This window comes from Vicugna pacos, chromosome 23 (genome assembly GCF_048564905.1).
Source record: "Vicugna pacos chromosome 23, VicPac4, whole genome shotgun sequence".
Classification (NCBI taxonomy): domain Eukaryota; kingdom Metazoa; phylum Chordata; class Mammalia; order Artiodactyla; family Camelidae; genus Vicugna; species Vicugna pacos.
Genome location: NC_133009.1, coordinates 22,870,447 through 22,889,988, shown reverse-complemented (window position 1 = coordinate 22,889,988; position 19,542 = coordinate 22,870,447). Strand labels below are relative to the sequence as shown.

General features: G+C 39.4%; 1 protein-coding gene across 2 annotated transcripts in view; it reads right to left on the bottom strand.

Annotated features, from left to right (window-relative positions):
* WDR26 (WD repeat domain 26) overlaps positions 1–15,121 on the bottom strand; it is a 34,918-nt gene extending 19,797 nt beyond the window's left edge. The window contains exons 1-6 of one of the 2 annotated variants that reach the window (XM_006198841.4): positions 14,000–15,121; positions 12,003–12,102; positions 11,798–11,902; positions 6,136–6,272; positions 3,689–3,786; positions 2,182–2,338 (exon numbers count right to left, since the gene is read on the bottom strand). In XM_006198841.4, coding sequence (XP_006198903.1) covers positions 2,182–2,338; positions 3,689–3,786; positions 6,136–6,272; positions 11,798–11,902; positions 12,003–12,102; positions 14,000–14,418 — 1,016 coding nt within the window. In that variant the 5' untranslated portion in view covers positions 14,419–15,121. The remainder of the gene's footprint in view (positions 1–2,181; positions 2,339–3,688; positions 3,787–6,135; positions 6,273–11,797; positions 11,903–12,002; positions 12,103–13,999) is intronic. The other variant, XM_006198842.3, reaches the window with a different exon arrangement.
* Positions 15,122–19,542: the final 4,421 nt, after the last annotated feature.

The window sequence follows — 19,542 nt, the reverse complement described above, 5'->3', positions numbered from 1 at the left end:
AGCAGACTTTGCAGGGATAGGTGAGAGGAGAAGGAAGTTCTTTTTTGACATGTTGCATTTTGGTACTTGAGCAATAACCACCATGTTAAATTAAAAGTCTAAGGCTTAGAAATAGTTCTGTAGCTCTAGCCCAGACCCAGGAATCTAGAACCATGGGAGTATAACCCAAACCAGAAAAGCAGGCTGAGAAAAGCCTAGTTCTGGAAAATAAACTTATTAAAGGGACACGGAAAGAGGAGGAACTGAGGAGCAGCCAGGAGTAAAACCAGAAGTCTGGAATGTTTTGTTAAGTTAAAGGAAAAGTTTCAAGGCAAATTAGTCTAATACTCTAGAAAGGCCAAAATATAGGCTGGAAAGTAGCCACAGGATTTAATAAAGACATTGGTCCTCACCAACATCAGCAACAGTTCTTGTGTTGTGTTGGCTGCACAAACCCTAATACTATAGAGAGTGAAGAAGTAGTAAGGAAGAAGATATTGTGAATGTACAGTAGCAACCGTTTTAAGAAGTTGGCTCTAAAGCAGAGGTGGTGGGGGATGGGGGCAGCAATAACTAGGAAGAGCATAGATTCAAAGTTTTGTTTTGTTTTTAGAAGATTATTGGGAAGGCCTTCCAATCATCAATGGTTATTTCTGAGGAGCAAGAACTCTTTCATTCCTATGTAAAACTTTAGAGTGCTTTCTATGTAGGTTTATAGAAGCCTGATCCCTGATCTGAGGGTTGGAAAAGTCAGGCTAAATAGTGTCCATCATTTACTTTCACAGGTACTGGTATAGAAATTAAAAGCACTTAAGAAAAATGTAGGTTTTCATACATTTCAGTTTCTAAACAGGAAGGCAAGCTCTCAACTTACTGACATCTCTTGAACCATGAAGTTTACCATAAATACCTTTCAATGTATTCCATCAGCAATACATTCATGAATCAAAAAAAAATTCAGGTTCACAATTGCCTTAATTTTTAACATTGATCTCAAATTCACTAATAGAGCTACAAAATATGAAACCATATAGCTTTCTCATCTATTATCTCCTCCTACCTCTACTCAACTTAAATGAAAAGACTTAAAAATTCTCATAAGCGAGTCAAAGAACAATGTTAAAGAATAAAAAAGGATAAAGGAAAAAGATCTCTAATTACTTTCTTTTAGAACATTTACGACACACACCAAGTAACTGTCCAATACTTTAAGATAAATAAGGCTTAAGTAATTTAAGGCCAATAGTTCAAACAATTATTACTATTTTTTTTAATTGCAATGGAGGAGGGTGAAGTGTGAAATTCAACTATATATGAAAGTCGTTTATACACAACTAAACGATTATCTTACATCACAGTGCATATGTGTACACGTATGTAATTTTTATGCTTATTCAGAAGTTCCTCATTCTGCCAATGGCCTCACACTTAAACACTTTAGTTCCTCCTACTGATGTTACCCTCAGTAGCTCTTCAATGATCTTTGACAAAAGAAACTGAGCATGTGCACTGTAGCTGTTACATTTTGTTCACCAGACTCAAATAACTTTTTTCCTGGAGTTTGAAAAATTTCAGTTTTTCAGTATCTTAAAAATTAAAGCCCTGCTGAAATTTCAGAGATCATTATTAAAATAGTAGGGACACTTGCACTCAAAATACTTCTAACATCAAAACCGAAGCCTGAATTCTTATAAGTTAAATTATGTAGATGAGTAGGTATGATAACAAAACCCAAACCAGAAAATACCTGTTATTCTAAATGTTTTTAATTTAAAGGTCACCCTCAACTGAAAAGCAGAACTTCCATTATGAAAAAAGTATTTCCATGATCTTTGTGGGCAGAAAATAATTTGGGCCATAGTCAAAATAGCCATAATGTCCAGAAAAAAAAAATCACTAGGTGATTTCTGGCATCCAAGGATAGTAAATGCTTGGATCACTGGCATTCCCACAAAATATCACTTACAAATTCTTAGAAAAGGAAAAATTGGCTTTCCAGCTTCAGTTCTCAAGGTGTGGCTTACTTTATAAATATATACACATTGCTCTTAATTGTCAACTTCAGTAGTTCTAGCTGACTTGTGAATACTAGAGCAAACATGATTGTCTTACAGCAACAGTATAAAACTCAAAAAATTTGTAATAATAAATGAGTCTGTAAAATGTTAACCTACTTTAGAATATAAGAAGTTTTCCTCTTACCTACTACAAACATGATCTATAAGCAGAGACACAGAATCTAGGTTATTATCAAGTTTGGTATTATGATATAGGCACCGATCCCTTTGTAGTTCCACCGCCTGCCGCAGAAGAGTCTGTAAACGCCGTGGGGGAAGCATCACTGATGGTGGTAAATAGGCTTTAATAGAAGATATTTTTAAAAAGAAAAATTAAAATCAAAATTAAAAAAAACAGTATACTTTTATTTAAGACATTTGGCTCAAGTTCTGCTGCACTTGCTCCTACCCTAATAGTACTATCCCTTAAATAGAGCACTTCTGGGGGAAATGTAAGCTTTATGAACACCTGTGAGTAGCTACAACTATGCTGCCACTAGAATGGAATATACTTGGGTAGGGGGAGCTTTAGTTTGTATGTGGATTTCCTGAAGAACAACAAAACCCCACCAACCACCACCATCACCACCACAAACTCAACAAAAAATAAAAAGGCAGTGAATACAAAAAGAAAATCTAAGTGTAATTGTGCCCCAGAGGGAGACTAAGCATCACTAAAGTATAAGAAAATCTAGACTTAAAGAGCAAGTGAAATGTTCGAGCAAGTCACGCTCCAGACCCCATCAAATTGCTTCTAATGCCAAGGCTACTGTGAAGTTTTAGGGAATAACTCATGTTTTGATCATCGATACCAATCTACTCTAATCCCTAAATACCTTATACCTCCCCAACCAGACAGTTTCTGATTTTTAGGATCTTCACTCCCACCCCAACATGAAAATGCAGAATAATATGGTTTAACCAGAGAGGGAAAAAGGATCTTTTATCATAAAGATGTGGCAAAAATAAACCCCTATTCTAATTTTGAAGTTATATAAAATGTTTGGAGGGAGGGTAAAACAATTATCTCAAGAAATCTGGGCCATACTGTTGAAATCAACAAAAAACAGCAATACCTCAGAGATATTGTAGGTTCGGTTCCAGACCACCCCAATAAAGTGAACACCGCAATAAAGTGAGTTACACATTTTTTTTTGATTTCCCAGTGTACATAAAAGCTGTGTTTACATTACACTGAAGTGTACTAAGTGTGCAACAGCCTTATGTCTTTAAAAAATGTACAAGCCTTTATTAAAAAATGGAGCATCTGTGAAGCACAATAAGGTGAAGTGCAATAAAACGAGGCCTGCTTCTATCTACAACATTAGTGGCTTACAGCTGTGGTTTGGGGTTTTTCTCTAACCACAGCACTTTTCCCCCAAAACAGAATCTTAAGGGGAGCATCACTACATAAAACAAATGTAAGGAAAACTTCTCTGGGAGCAGCAACCTCTCACTGACTCCTGAGGTTAGTTCCTTAGACTCCATGGCGGAATTTGAAGCCTCTGGTTCAAAGGGCCTCTTAATGGATTGCCCCCCAACTCCTATATAACCACTTAATAAGAGTGTGTCTACACAAGTGTCTTCCTAATTGATTCCTAGTATCTACTTCTAAGAGAAAACACAGAAACATCAAAAATTAAGACTCTTACTCTGAAGTTTATCTAACAGTTTGGATCGGGAAGCCGTTCCTTTGCCTTCCCATTCCGCTTTTGCACGTAGGTCTTCTGCATGGCTACACATCAGATACCTAAAAATACAAAAGAGAAAGCACCAAATATCAAACCCTTTTCTTTGGATTAAACATATTTGAAAAATACTGATTATACTTTGGATATCTAGTTCAAAGAAATACATATCAAGAAGAAATTTTTACAGTGGACCCAGTTCATTAATACAACCTGGCACCTGGATATAATCACTAAATTGTAATATAATAGCAATAGTGTAATAGATAATATTATTGCCATGCTATCTATTAACAATAAATATAAGAATATATTCTATTATGTATTATACATATGTAGCTCTTACTGTGTGCCAGGCTCTGTTCTAACTAAGCACTTAGCACATATTACTTCATTTAATGTTCATAAGAATCCTCTATGAAATAAATACTATTATTTTATTTTTATAAATTAGGAAACCAAGGCACAAAAAGCTTAAGTGACTAACTTAGGGTTAAAAGGCAAAGTAAGAAAATGAACCCAGGCATTGTAGCTGTAGAACTTGCTCTTAACCACTATGCTAACTTAACTGCTTCTCAACAGTAAAACAAAACAAAACAGAAACCTTCAAAGATATTTATACTAAGTTAATTAAACAAAAACAACATACCTTCAAGAGTTTATCATAAATACCATTCAAGAAATGGCATAATTGGATAATCATCCTTGTGTCATCTTGTGAAAGGTATTGAGATCCCAAAGCAGAACATTTGGGAACTGTTTTATTACTCACTATATGTGCTGGAGGAGGCATAAATGCTAAATTCATGGATTCTGGAGAATACATGAGGGCCCCCTGCTGGAAGTATGACCCTGACCTGGTTCTGGCTCTTCTCAGAAGAAGGCTTTAAAAGTAAAAGAAGTGAAGGCATTATTCAAACACGGAGATTAGACCTGGCAAATAACTCTCCTGTTATTTTGTCTGATTCTCTGGTCTTAGACCAATCTGTTCTCATTTGTAAAAAAGGATATTAGGTAGGGCAGTAAGGATTAAATAAGATGGAGCATATGAAGTACTTGGTCTACAACTGCGTATATAGGCAGAGCTTAACAAATGATGATGTAAGTATCAGAAACCCCTCAGTTAACTTGAGTATCACCTCCTCCTTTTCTTAATTGCATACTGCATTTAGCATCTAAATAATTTAATAGCTTCTTACCCAATAGCAGAACTACTTGTTCTCTTGCCATTTAGTATATAAATAGTGCCTTAACTGATGAGAAGAACTGACTTTTTAATAGTACAAGTAATCAGAATCATAAAACCTTCTAAAAGATGTTGGATATTCCAAAAATTTGGCTTCTAAAGTAACTTCTTGGGAGTAAAATTTATTATTAATTTTACAGAAAAATTGTTTACTTTTAAAATTTTGCAAAAGTTACCTATGATTGCTTCTGTTCCCTTTTGAATATACACATTACACCTTAAGGATTCAAATGAATGTCTGTTTATGGAAAGTCATGTGGTATAACTCAAAGGACACTGGACTGAGAGGAAGAAACTCAGGGCTCTGATGTCAGCTCAACACCTTGTCATCTCTGAGCCATTTCCTTATGTGAACAATACATGTCAAAGTTAAAAGATAAAAATGCAACAATGAGGCTTAAGTTTCTTGTTGGAAGAAGTGGGTAGGTGGCCTTACCATTTACTCAGATGAAAACTAGGGGAGGAACAGGTTTGTGGGGGTGGGGCATGTGGAGGGACAGTGGGAACCGAAGAATTTTTGTTTTGAACATGTAACTTTGAGATACCTATTAGACATCCACATGGAGACTGTCAGGTAGGTTATCAGATATACACATTTGGAGTTTGGATGAGAGAGCAAATTTAAGAGCCACTGGCACACAGATGGTATGTGAAAGCACAGTACAGAATGAGGTAACCTAGAAGTGTGTGTAGACAGAGAACAGAAGGGAAGTCCACAACCAAGGCTTTGGGCACTCTAACATGTGAAGGACTGACATGAGGATAAAATGAGATTCTGTATATGAAATGTTTAGCAAGCTCCTGGTACATGATAAGCGTACGTTTAAAAGAAATGTCTGTCTGCATCAATACTCACTGCATAGTGTCTTTATAGAAGATTATGACAAAGGGCTTTTATAGAAGAGTATGTAATAGCATTTCACTGTCAATACATATTTTTTCTCCCTTTCACCCACTTAAATATCTATTCTAATATAGAAGGCATCCTAGGATGACAAAAATAATTTGTACACATGTAAGTGAATTTACCCAGACAAATACTACCCAAGGATTTAGCGATACTCAGATCTTGGAAAAATGTTAAAAGAAATGCAACTCTGGAATGGTAACCTTGTTAAAAATAGCTCCTTCATCAACCTGGAGTCTAAGAATTGAGCTTCCTTACCCACTAAGAACATGAATGCGCTCTGTATTGTATTTCAGTGGCGTCAATTCACAGCGTAGAACTTGAAGTGCCTCCAGGACCTTGCCATCCTCCAGGTATTCCAGGTACTTCTGCTGCAGCAGCAAAAACTTCATCCTCTGACATGACAGAAAGCAGCAGTCAGGGGAAAAAAGTTGACGGATGTTTCAGAAAATGTTTGTGCCTAAACAGAACAGTAGAAACCATTCTACTATGCCCTTTGAAAATAATTTTTATAAAGCTTTAAAATGACTCAAATTATTTTGGTTTAAGAGGGTCACAGCAGATTAAATGTGACCCTATTGCTTAATTTCACAATATAACTGTTTTGAACGAATAATCTCAAATTAGACAAGACCATTACTGACCAAGGCATCAACACAGGAAAATAATTAATTATTAATCCTCAAAACATTTACCTAGAATTTTCCTTCTTGTGTGAAAATTTAGAACTATTCCAAGTAGTCTAAATTTGGTTTTTAAAAAGTCTGACTTTTATAATGGGCATTGGGGGCAGGGGGAACAGGAGGTTCATGCAACAAGTTTTAAAAAGATGTCAGAAAAAAATAGCTCACGGAGGAATTATTTAAAAGCCACAATATGAAAGGACTAACTATACCATGAAAGAAGAACTAAAGCCATGGGGTCAAAGTTACAAAGCGTCAGATTTTGGCTGATCGAAAGAAAGAAGAGCTGTCCAGCAATTGGACTAGAGGCTGCTGTGCAAAGTAATGAAGTTTCTTATGACCAAAGTGGACAAGCATGAGCTTGATGGACTCACTTTCTCTGGGTGGCAATGAAGGGATGTTTACAATAGAAGGTTGAATTCAAAGGTCTTTGTGTATTGGTAACAATTTGATCACTGATGCATCTCACTATAAAGCATAATTATTATCAACTCCTTCCTCTAAAGGACAAACTTTCCTGATTATTGTGAAGCACTTTCACACTTGGTTTTTTTCTGAAATATGTTCAGTTTTAATACTGTTTACTCGATTACTTTACTTTTAACTTGAAGGTGATCATCATACTTTCAGCAGCTTTTTGCTAGACAGGAGAGTTTTTACGAATATTAAGTTTGGAATTTCTTTTAAACCTTAAACCTAATTAAAGACCACTGCCTGGAGGGACTCTTTTATCTTATCTGCTACTTGTGGTGCTTGAGCAAGCCAACTGATGCAGGTAGAAAGTTAGTAGATAGGAAATGTTAGTCATGCTTAGAGATTCCAAGGAATATTGTGGTAAAGATCTCAAATCCATTTAAAAGAAAACCCCAAATGACAGCCTTTACTTCTTCAGTAAGGTGCTTATTTTAAAAACATTAAAAATACACTGCTGTCAAAAAATGATGTGCAGAAATCATCATTTATTTATAAAATTAAGAGTACAATGAATTCCTCTACACGATTTTTCTATTAGGGAGTATTTAGAAGGAAAGCATAACCTACAAGCTTATAAAAATGGTTTCTAAAGAAAGCAAACAAAACAAACTCTTCCATATAAGTTACGCATACATTTAAATACATCTTTTAAAAGATATATTACTTATGTTTGGTAATAATCTAATCTTAAATCTAAAGCTGAAGAATATTAGAAAAAATTTCAAACTATGAGATAAGCTCCTATTAACTCTGGAAAAATTACACTCACTAAATTTTACACATAAAGTTAGACTGACTAATGAATGCTTCAGAAATCGGCTACCAAGATTCCCTGAAAACATGTTACCGTACATGTAACTTAACGTTAACCTCTACATGCCAAATAAAATACTTTGAAGACCATCACATGACAAAAATCAAAAGACAAAAGAGCAAAAAACCCAAAATCTAAGAATCAAAGAATTTTAAAGTTATTCTGGATATTCTCACCATTTTATCTTCTGAAAAAAACTTCCAACTCCTTACGAAATGAAGAGTTCATATATTTCCATTTATTAATATACCGTTAAGAGTTTCATTTTACATAGTGTTTTTGATTCAACCTTGACTATCATTTAGTTGCAGAATTTTTTCACTTAAATGCCACTGGCAGTATGTGTATTTAATTTCTTCACTAAACTTCCTTAGTAAGTGGGAATTTGGGGAAATTCTTTTTTTAGTTCAGGACAAGTCTTTATTTTTCGTGTATCAATCATTAGGTCCTATGCACACCACCCCCTTTCTCATTCCAATGTGTGTAGGGACAGTGCCCCAGTGTTATTTCCCCCTATATTCCCTTCAAGATCTTACTATAACAAGTTACTCTCTTTCTATGGGGCAGAGGCAGGGCAGGAGAGAAGAGGAAGGCAGTAGTAAAACTTTGAGAGAAGCCAACATAAACATGTATTTCTGTATATACAGGGAATGCTATAAAAGCAGTGCAAGAACATTTCTCTATGAGTCATTTTACCCAGATTAAGACAAAGAATATCCTCAAATAGATATCAAATCCTGGTAATGTACATGGCAACTAACATGCTGCTGGCCAAGAACAGCTAGAGATTTGGCTGAGAGAGAAAATGTTTATTCTCTTAATAAGCAGTTCAAGTATTTTGACATATACGATAAGATGGAGAAAGACTATATTTTACTTCCCAAAATTTAAAGCAGAAAAATGTAAATACACTTTCAAGAAAATGAACATTTCACAAATGATGTTAATTGTAAATAATTTACTGAAAAAATTTAAATTAGCAAGCAAAACTGAAGTTTGCTGAGGTTGGGGCAGGGCATTACCACACTTATTTAAAAGATCACGAGCTTCTTAAACGGAAAAGAAAACAGGTTGAGAAAACAGACTCTCCTTTCTATCTTTCCCCAATTCCTAATTAGACCTCTCTAAGAGATTATTCCTGGTCTCTGATAATTTTTCAGCATCTTTGGGCCCAGCAGTAATTCTCTGTCTCTTTTACTATCTAATAAAAACTTGAAATTGGTAAGTGACTAGGATACTTGAAAGATAGTTTAGTGGTAAATGCTGCCAATGTCCCCCATCCTACCCAGTATCTGGACTGCTTTATCATTTCCTCCCATATAATTACACTGAGCTCAACGTGAAGTTCTGAAACTCAGAAGTTAGGATACATACGAAGTCTGGTTATCAAGGGCAGCCTCCTAGCTAACTTAGTAGTGGCTCTGACTAATGATGGAATAAGGTTATAACCAAGTGATATCAATTAAATCATGACTCAGAGGAAAGGAGAAATGATCCTCCCTATTTGACTTTAAAATATACTGGTAAGTTTTTGTACATCAAGTTAATATTTGAACACTTTTGTTAAGCATATTTCTATTATATTAATGTAAGAATAAAAAAATTTTTAGACGTACAAAAATTTTCTATTACTGATCTCAAATACCCACCCAAATTCCCCAGACACAGCTAAGCATATTTAAACCTAAACTAAAATATGTTGATTTGTAAGCTCAACTTCCCAAAACCCCAGAACAACTTCTGGTATTCCTAGTATCATCTGACTAGAAACCACTGAAAAATATTGGCTGGGGGGCAAGGGTGGGAGGGAGAGAAGAGGGGAGTAGATTGGGTCAATAAAAACATTGAGCTCTAAAAAAGTAAATACAATTTTAGTCTAAACTAAGTCAGCAAATGTATCTGGGCATACAATTAAAATAATTGTTTTAAAAAAACCCAAACAGTTGTCTTCTAAGGTATTATTACAAATTTACACTTCCATTAGATTATCTTCTGGAGATGGAGTGGGAGAAGGAGTAAATCTAAACACAATTAGGGGTAAAAATGCTGACCTGAATCTTTAAAAGCATTAATGTTTAAAGTGAGATAAAGCTGGAACCCCTTTCTTTGTATAAATACCTAAACTGTTTGATGGTGTGAGGCTCAGCCAGAGATTTAATCTTCATCTCTTATTAGATCCTAGAATGTTCTATAGACTGAACAGGCTGTAAAAAGAAAGGATTCCTCCTTATTATCTACAACTACCTTTCTTCAGTTTACACGCTGCTTCTAATGAAGATTTCTAATGAGACAGTTATAATCTAAATCCAATACGGAAGTCTCAAATTACTATGAACAAATAAGGGAAAAATAGGAAGTGAGCCTATTAATTTTTAGTACTAAATTACAGATATAATTGGATAAAGCTTAAAAAAGGAAAATGATCCTCTAAGAAACCACACTTATTTAAAAGTTGTCCATGGGCAAGTTCTTTACTGTCACCAAATGAGCAGTGCTAACTTGTCCAATGGGAAAAGAACCCCAATTCTTATTTTGGCCTTTTAATTGTCTTTATTTCATGGTCACCTTTTATTTGTCAGAGCTAACAATTTATGAAAAACTGCTCAATTAAAAGTATTAGGTATTTGTTTTTTTAAACCCCAAACATACTGATTAGGGAAAATCTGGGTACTGGAAAATCTGCAATCCTTTTAAATATAGATGTCTATTTATTTTAACTTCTGTGTTTTCATTTTTAAAATTTACTATAGAATTGATTATTCCATGCGTTAATTTATTATCAGGCATCTGATGCAGTAAGTTAAAATTTTTAGTATTGTATTTACTGAAAACAAACAAAAAATGATAGTCAATTTAAATGAATCCATATTTCTTTATATTGTTTGCACCTTTCATTCACCTGAAGTCCAATCTCTAGGACATTTTTGTATAAAATCATATTAAGAATTTGAAAACTCTTTTGTAATTAAGATTTTTAAAACCCCCCTAAACACAGAAACAGGAGGCTCCAGTAGGTTTATAGACAGAGGCAGAAAGATTAATGTTTGACCCAATTAAAAAAAAATCAAAATGTAACAACCATTTACTAATATTTAACAAACAGCTGGTTTCCCTACTTCACTTCCTATTCGCCTTCTTTCCCTCCCCCACTAGACAGGAAACTGCTTTTGACAACAAATGAATCAGCTAGAAGTTAAAAAGCCAGCAACAGCCCAGCAGCTGATTCTTCATGGTTTCCAATCACAAGGACTTAGAAAAAACTTATCCCCTCCTCTCTCTCACCAACAACTACTGAAGAATTAAAGCCTAGTAGTATAAAAGATTCATTAAGACTTATGAAAGAGGCTAACAGGTTAAACTACTAAACTGATCTTGTCAGGGAAGTAAGCAGAGCCCAATGGTTAAATTTTCATACAAATCCTCCACCAGAGTGATAACAGACTATGCAAACTTTGACACTACTGTCAATTCACACAACTGGAATGTAAGAATGGAAAATGGTGAGCACCCAATGGACTTGGTCTGAATTAATTATACTTCCCAAAGATTTAAAAAAAGATAATGTGTCAACTACTTAAGGCTATATGAATATATACACACTCAAATACATTTTCTTTACCAGTACATTCACTATTTTAAATGATATTCAAGTATAATTTATCCTTGATTCTATAAATATAAAACTCTTATTAACAGTACTGAAAGCATAAAGAGCTTTCATTATAATTCAGTAGATGCTTAATTTATACAGTAGGTTCAAATGACACATTTACTAAACATGATTTTTAAAATATTAAACTCATTTTAAAATACTAACACTCATCCTAGTTTACAAATTTAATTATTTGAAAGTTAAGGCCTTATTTTTTATAAGAGGCAGAAGCCTAGAGTTATCAATAACCTACTAAAATAAGCATAAATGTGAAACTAAGAACAAAAGTGTATTTACCACAATTATTCCCAACAACGTTTGAGAGATTTCAAGTGCGCCTCTTACCACAATAGCATGAGGAGAATGCACTAAAGGCTTTAGTTCATTCAGGTCATTTTCTGCCTGCAAAAATTGGTATAAGAGAAAAACAGAAATGTCACAAAATGCACATCAAATATATAATTTTAGCAGCAGTTACACAGCTCTATATGCCCTACTTTACCTTATCCCAGTCTCCTTCCATGACATGATTTCGGAATTTGGTAGCAGAAGGATGTTCTAAACGACATCCTGACTCTTGCATGAGGAGATCAACAGTCTGGCTGCAGGAGAGATACAGTGTAAAAAAGACCTGACCAACTTCAGGGTTTACTCTTCCAAATAAACTACGGCCTATGAAAACAGTTGCAAAACTTCTTAAGCTAACCTCATGATGAAGAAAAAAGAAATGAACAGCTCTGATGTGCTTGGCTAAACAAACTTGATTTTTAAACTGCCACCTACATTTATAGCTAGTCAAGTTAAAAACCTTCTTGAAACCAGAATCAAAATAAATTCTTCCTACTTTTACCATTTAACGCCTTTAATGAAGTATAAAATTTCTAAAAATGTGTTGTAACCAACCGGTTAAAAAAAAATGAAAAACTAGGATCTACATACTAACCACTTTACTACGTTTGGAAAGATAAAAATTGTTAGTTCCATACAAGACGATGGAGATGACCTGTTTTAGGTAAGAGCCTTATATCCAGGTATTATGTATGCAAAGAAATTCTAAGAGGTCAAACTTTAAAACTGAAATAAATCCAGCACCAAAAATCATTCCCTTTCTCTCTATACTAAAAATAGCAAATTTACTATGGTGTAGGTTCCAAACAGTCACGAGTTATTTCCTCCTGCTGCTGTCAGCTTGCTTCTTGTCTCAGTAATATGTTCTGTTAGCATTTACAAAATCTGTTTTCATACTAATCTTTTTCCTTAGGGAAAGTGAAATCTTCCTTTGGTGTATTTCTTTTAGAGCATAAAAGATTCACCAAATGTGGTTTCTTCCATCAGATATTTTGATATCTAAGAATCTTTATCAGTCTTACATATTTGTTTACGTTTCAATGCTTTCTTATGCAGCTCCATTTATTTTTCAACAAAAAACAGTGCAATAATCTGCCTGAGAATCAAAATATTTATGTCACTTTTAAAAAGTGCTCTTTCTCTCTCTCTCTCCCCAGAACAAATCTATAAATCCAAAAATACACAGGCGAGCCTAAGGGCTTATTTTAATCTATGCTTTGAAGCTGGAAACTGACTGTTGCATGTTGTTCCCTAGTCTTATTCTGTCTGGTTCTGCTTCATCCTCCACTGGGCTCCACTGCACTCACACCAATCCTACCTTCCACCCCCTTGGTTTTTCTTTGTGTGTATACAAAACGGGGGTTTGAGGCCAAGATCATCTACCTTCACCCTACTTCAGGTATACAAGGCCATCCAAATTGTATGTGAAAATAAATGATTCACCAGATCAGATGTCTCTTTTTCAGAGGCAATCAACTTCGTAGTATTACACTGGTATCTCAGGCAAGTTAGTGGTAGGCCTCTGGTACACACAGAAGGGCCTTTAAATGACATCAACATGGTATCTTACTTCATTATTCCCATCAGATTTATTCAGCAGCCTCCTTCCAAATTACCCCAGTCCCTCAGTTCCCATGAACACTTGTAAGTGATTGTCCTTCCTGATTGGTAGTTTGCCTGGGTTGTCGGTCATGGTTGGGGGTTGGGAGGTGTCCCACAAAGATGCCTCTGAGATACACTTGAAAAACAAATCCTCTAAGGTTCATTATTTCCACCAGCTCTAATCCACCCCTCCCCCAACACATACAGAGACACACTCCCGCATCTGTCTTTATTGACAGACAAGCTCTTAAAGGTGTGTGGGGATGGGTGAATCTTTTGGTTTCTACGACCCCTCCCCAACCCTCAACGGCCTGTCTCCTCTCACAATTTGTCAGACTGATTGATTTTCCCTTATTTCCCTTCAGGTCAGCTCCTCCTCCCTGGGTGGCCTGTCTGAGCTGCGTCCTCCTGTGTCCTGAGCCCTGCGGCCCAGCAGTAATTCTCTCTCTGCCTGAGCTCTTTCCAGCACCCCCCACCCCCGCCACCTCCTTCCCCGCCAGCTTCCGTCCCTCTGTCCGTCCACACCAGCTGCCTGTAAGGGATACTTACTTGAGCCCTAAGCCATTCAAGTGCTGTCCTATTAGCCTAATGACATCCTCATCTGACTGGGAGAGCCGCTTCTTCTTCTTGAGGCTGCTGCCCAGTTCTGGGGTGGCCAAGGAAGAGGAGGCGGCGGTGGTGGCGGAGGCAGCTGCGACCGTGGTAGAGGCTGCGGCGGCGGCCCCGCCGGGGACCCCGTTATTGACATTCAGGCTGTTGCTATTGTTGCTGGCGGCGGAGGGGGCGGAAGGCAGGAGCCCATTGGCGTGGGCCAGGTCCCCCGCGGACGACGACGACGAGGGGGACGACTCCCCGTTCTGAGCCGACAGGCAGGCGAGTTCCTGGGTCTGTCCCTGGCCCCCGCCGCCCCCTCCTCCTCCACCGCCGCCGCCGCCGCCTCCTCCTCCTCCTGCCCCGTTGGCCTGCATGATGCTACCGCTGACCAGGCTGTGGCTGCTACTTCGGTGGGGGACGGCAGCGGCGGCGGAAGGGGCAGCAGCCGGGGGGAGTCCCACCACTACCACCACGGAGGAGGAGGAGGAGGACGACGACGACGACGAGGACGAGGACGACGAGGACGGAGGGGAGAGGCCTGCTCTGCCTGCCGAAGCCCCGGGCTCTCCTGCTCCCTCCGCCGCCGAGGCTCGGGGTTTCTTCCGCGGGGGCGGGGAGGCTCCGCCGGTGTCCGAGTCGGAGGAGGAGGAAGCGGAGGCCAGAGTTTCCTCGCCGAGAGAGGCCGTGGTGGGAAGCCGGTGGGGCGAGGCGGGGGAGGGGAGGCGGGGGCCGGGGAGAGGGTCGGGGTGAGGGGGGGCGGGGGAGGCGGGGAGGGGGTCAGGGTAAGGGGGTGAGAGGAGGGGGAGGCGGAGGGAGAAGAGGAGGAGGGGGAGAAGGAGGATCCGGGCCCTTTCCCCCCCCCCTCCCGGAGGCAGCTCGGGGAGCGCGGCCCGGGGGTCGGGCCGGGGGGCGCCGCGGGGCGGCTGCGGGGGCGCGGGGCCCGCCGCTGGGCTGAGCCCCGGCGGTGGCGGCGGCGGCGGCGGCGGGCGGCAGCGGAGGCAGCTGCCGCCTCTGTCCTCGGGCCCGCTCCGCTCTGCTCCCTGGTGTGTTGATTCTTCCCCCAGCTGCTGCCTAATGGAGTCCAGGCGCTCGCGTCACAGGAAATGCCTATACTGCCCTCCTCACTCACTTCCGGTGGCAGGTATGGAACCTATAGGGGGCCTGTCACCCGGCACGTGCGCCGGGGGCCGGCCGGGCCGTGGGGGAGGGAGGCCAGCGGGCCCGCGGGGCCGACCCCGACCCCGACCCCGACCCGACTCGACCCACCCCGGAGCCCGGGCCTGGCGGGCTCGGCCTCGCTCCCAGCGCCCTGGCGGGGCTGCCTCGGCGAGGAGTAAGTTTGTAACCGCCCTCCGAGGCCCGGCGTGCACAGGAGGGCCGCGATCGTGGGCGCGAGTGTGTGCGTCTGTGCCTCAGTGTGACCTAGAAACGTTGGGCGTGCGGAGGGACCGCAGATCCTCCATCGTCGGTGAAGATGGGCTCGAGCAGGTGGCGAGGTTTTGTAACGAGAACTTCCAGGCACTGGGCGGCGGCAGGCCCTGTCGGCTCACTTAATGGTAACCAGGATTGACCAGTTCTTCATTTGAGTGTGGAAAACTCGAATTTCCACAGCCAGGTGCCACACGCAATTGTTGTGCCCGGGCCGTCCCGGGAGGTTTGAGATGATGGGAATCTGTGCTCCACCCGGGAAGGTGGAATAATGGAAGACAGCAATATCTGATGGGGGCAAGAAGTCACCAAAAGGCTAGGGGTGTAGAGAGGCGGGGAGGGACTTAGCTGAGGGGCTTTCACTCTTTTTTTAGCTCTTGCCCAGCATCTCCTTTTTCCTCCAGTTTCCTCTTGAGTCACTGCCCGGTTTAGACAGCAGTAATATAGACGAAGTAGTTGTCTCCAAAACATGCATATTAAGGAGAATTAAGACTCAACTTGAGATCCAGGCTTGAAATTTTTAGGTGAAATTGAGCTTCGGTGTCACTGTCACTTACCCATTTATGTGGATGTAGAAATTCAGCAACAAAGAGCTGGGTTGAATCTTGATCATTGGTGAATAGTCTCCATTATCCCAAACAATTATTCACATGTGTGTGGTTGGTAACCTATACACCTGATCTGTACAAACATTTTCTCAGAAATTTAAAATACCTTTCTCTAAAATAGTTTCCCCATGAGGAAAAGCATAGACTCAACTAATGCATCTTATAGCTCTGAAATTTGCAATATTAATAACTCAACGTAACTTTGAGGCCGTTGGTTACTTTTCAGATTTAGAGAAATAATTAAAAAAAATGCTTATGAGAAATTATTAAAGAATCCTGAACTCTATTGATCCTCAGACTGGAGGAAGGGAGAAGAAGACCAATGCAAGATCCGACAAAGATTTAGCTTTTAGTCTCATCTCTTAAATATGCTTCCAAGTGGAGGTATAATTGCAAGGTGACTCACAGTTGATGTTTTTATGCATCAGAGACAAACCTGAGTTCTAACTAAGGTTCACAGGGCACTGCCACTGTATCCAGCAGAGCCTGAATTACTAGATAGTAAACACTTCAGAGATCCTTGTTTGTATATTAACTTTAGACAACCTTATTATTAAAAGTATTGTTATTGTTTATATAAAATTAAATTTTGCAAAGTCATTTATAATAATGTATTAGACCCATAGCAGTATTGAGGACAAGCTTCTGAATAAAGTCTATTGCTTTCATAAAGGAAACAATTACTTAGTGGTAGCTACAGACAAGGCTCACACTTCATTAACAAAAATAAAGGATAGAAGGAAAAAGAAACTGAACTCAATTGGTGTCTAAACTCAATATGTATATCCCAGCTTTTCTATTTTTAATGAGCCCAAGACTGCTCTCATTAGAATTCTGAATTTATGAAGTCCATGTGCACACACATTTTTCTCTAAACTAAAATACAGCTGAAGACTCTGTTGTCTGAACTCTGGGTGTTTTTGGAGCTAGATTTCAAGTCCATGTGCAGATGTATAATTCTGAAATACCACTCTGTACATGCTCAGAAACCTTCAGTAATATCGTATTCACACTCAGAAACCTTCAGTAATACCGTGTTACCTACAGGATACAATCCAGAATCTTATCTTGCTTGCCACAGACTGACCTCAGTCTTTCTTTTTGACTTTGTCTCTTACTGCTCCCTTTATGAACCTTTCATTACTGTCCCCAAAATATGCTGGACTCACTTCTGAGTCCAATCACACCCTTCCACCTTCTCTCCATGCCTCTGATGCTGTCCGATTCTGTCCGTCTTTCAAGACTTGGCTCACTTCCCACCTCCTCAGGGGAGCCTTTCTGCCTTGCAACCTCCTAGCTCTCCTGTGAGTATCACTTATTTAGGCTTCCAGTTTGAAGGCTGCTTGTAATGTTTTTTTTAAACTGACTAAGACCCCTTCTTCAAGTCATCAGAGAGGAGCCTTTCTAGACCTCTGTCCCCCTAATTTACTTTCCCCTTTCCCCTTCCTCCTGGAAAGGACTGAGATAGATTTAGGAATAAAGATCCATGCTGTCTTTAAGGGAAAAAAAATTGAATGTATATTTAGGTATTCGATTCATTTTACTTCGTTTCTGTGCTATTTTAACAGGTCTTTATATGACCAGCCCTGTGCTAGGTCCAAGTAAGAGGTAACTTACTGTTCTAGATATATTCAAGCAAAGGCTTTCAGACAGATCACCCTCGGTCTGGGATGTTACAGAGTAGATGGTTGAACTAATTGATGGCTAAGTACTTTCCAACTATAAGATGTCTGTGAATTATGTACATATGAGACTCCCAATGCGTATAAATTCTTTGAGGCAGCATCTGTGTATTGTTCATCTAAGCCAGTATTTTTCAGATTGTGGGTCCTAATCCATCTGTGAGTCAAGAGATCAGTGTATTGGTCATGATTACAATTTAAAAATAATGAAATGGGAAAGTAAAAAAGCATAGAAAATATCCAAGTCAGTCATCCATAGGAAGGATCATTCTTATGTTGTGAAGGTTTTGTTTCGATGAGAGATAACATAGGTTTGCTTTTACAAAGCAAATACATTTCTTCTGTAGGCCATTCTCGAAAAAGTTTGCAAAACACTCATTTAGGCCAGTCCTGACTGACGGAAAGGCAACTCGAGAAATAGGTGTTAGATATCTGAATGACAGATTACTAGTTCTGTCCAAGGCAGTGCCTCAGCTGTAAAAATGAAAAGCTACTAGATTTAAAAAGCTGAGATAGTATGGGTGTTTATAATAAAACATAACGCCAATTTTCACAGAATTTGTAAAAAAAACTAGAAGAGATTATTATTCTTCTGTCAGCGTTTAAGTTTGGTGTCTCAACCTGGTACTTAGCAACATCACTATTACTCAATTTATTAAATTTCCATTAGAAGAGATAGTTTTCAGGCTCTCAGGTATCCCTGCAGGGGGATATATTTTACATCTCTAGCGTTTCTTTGTTTGGGGTGGGCGGTCCTCAAACTGGCAAGCTGGACTTGTTAGACTTGGGTGGGCTTGGGAGAATTCGGGAAGGAGCACTGTTCTTGGAGTCAGAGCACTTATTCGGCTGATTGACCTTGGGCAAGTCATTTAACTTCGCTGCCCTGCAGTCATTTCATGAATGAAGTGGGGATAATGGCACTGGCCTACCTGCCTCAGAGAATTGATCTGTGAGTCAAATGAGATATCAAATATAAAAAAAATCTGGAAAAACTATCTTGAAAGCTTTCAAAATGTAACTTCAATTCTCCATCATTTCAAAAAAGGTTTGAAGCAACTAACTGCAAAGATATGATGATTTAAATTATGAACATATCTGAGCTGTGGACTCTTAATCACTTTTTAACCCCAACCCTGCCACTCAGCTGTGTTCGTGTGCACTTCTGGGCAGACAGCTCTGAATATCGTGCTTCATGTTGGGCTTCCGCGAGCCAGAAGTTTCTAATACCTGTGTAACAGAGTGAAGGGCATGGTCACCTGGCAATGTTACTCTTCCCTGCAGGTCTCTCCAGCGCTTGCTTATTTTTCCCCTTCTACAAACATTCCATTCATGCCACAAGCGTCCAGCATCCTCCTGTAAGTGGGGTAGGGGTGGCACACCCTGTGGATCTAAGTGCAGGGTCAGGAGCCTTCACACTCGGAAGTGATGAGGAAGAATAGTCACCCTCTTCTCAGCTGAATACAGTCCTTTTCTCAGGTGCCATCTCAGGCTGTGCCTGAGACCCATTTGGTACAAATAACAGGGTCTCAGGAAATTTTCTGAAGGGACTGAAATAAACCAAGAGAACTAGGTTGTTCTTTTCCCACCACACAGCCAGGATAGACTGCTTGTTCTCGCTGCACTGACTATAACAAAATGCATGTAACACTAAGATGTGTGCGCAGAGACATTCACTGTGCGTGCAGATAGTATCTGAAGCGTTGTTAAGAGCAGAAACAATGTGGTTATCACCATGTGCTGATACGGAAATAATATCAAGATATATTAAGTAAAAAAATGC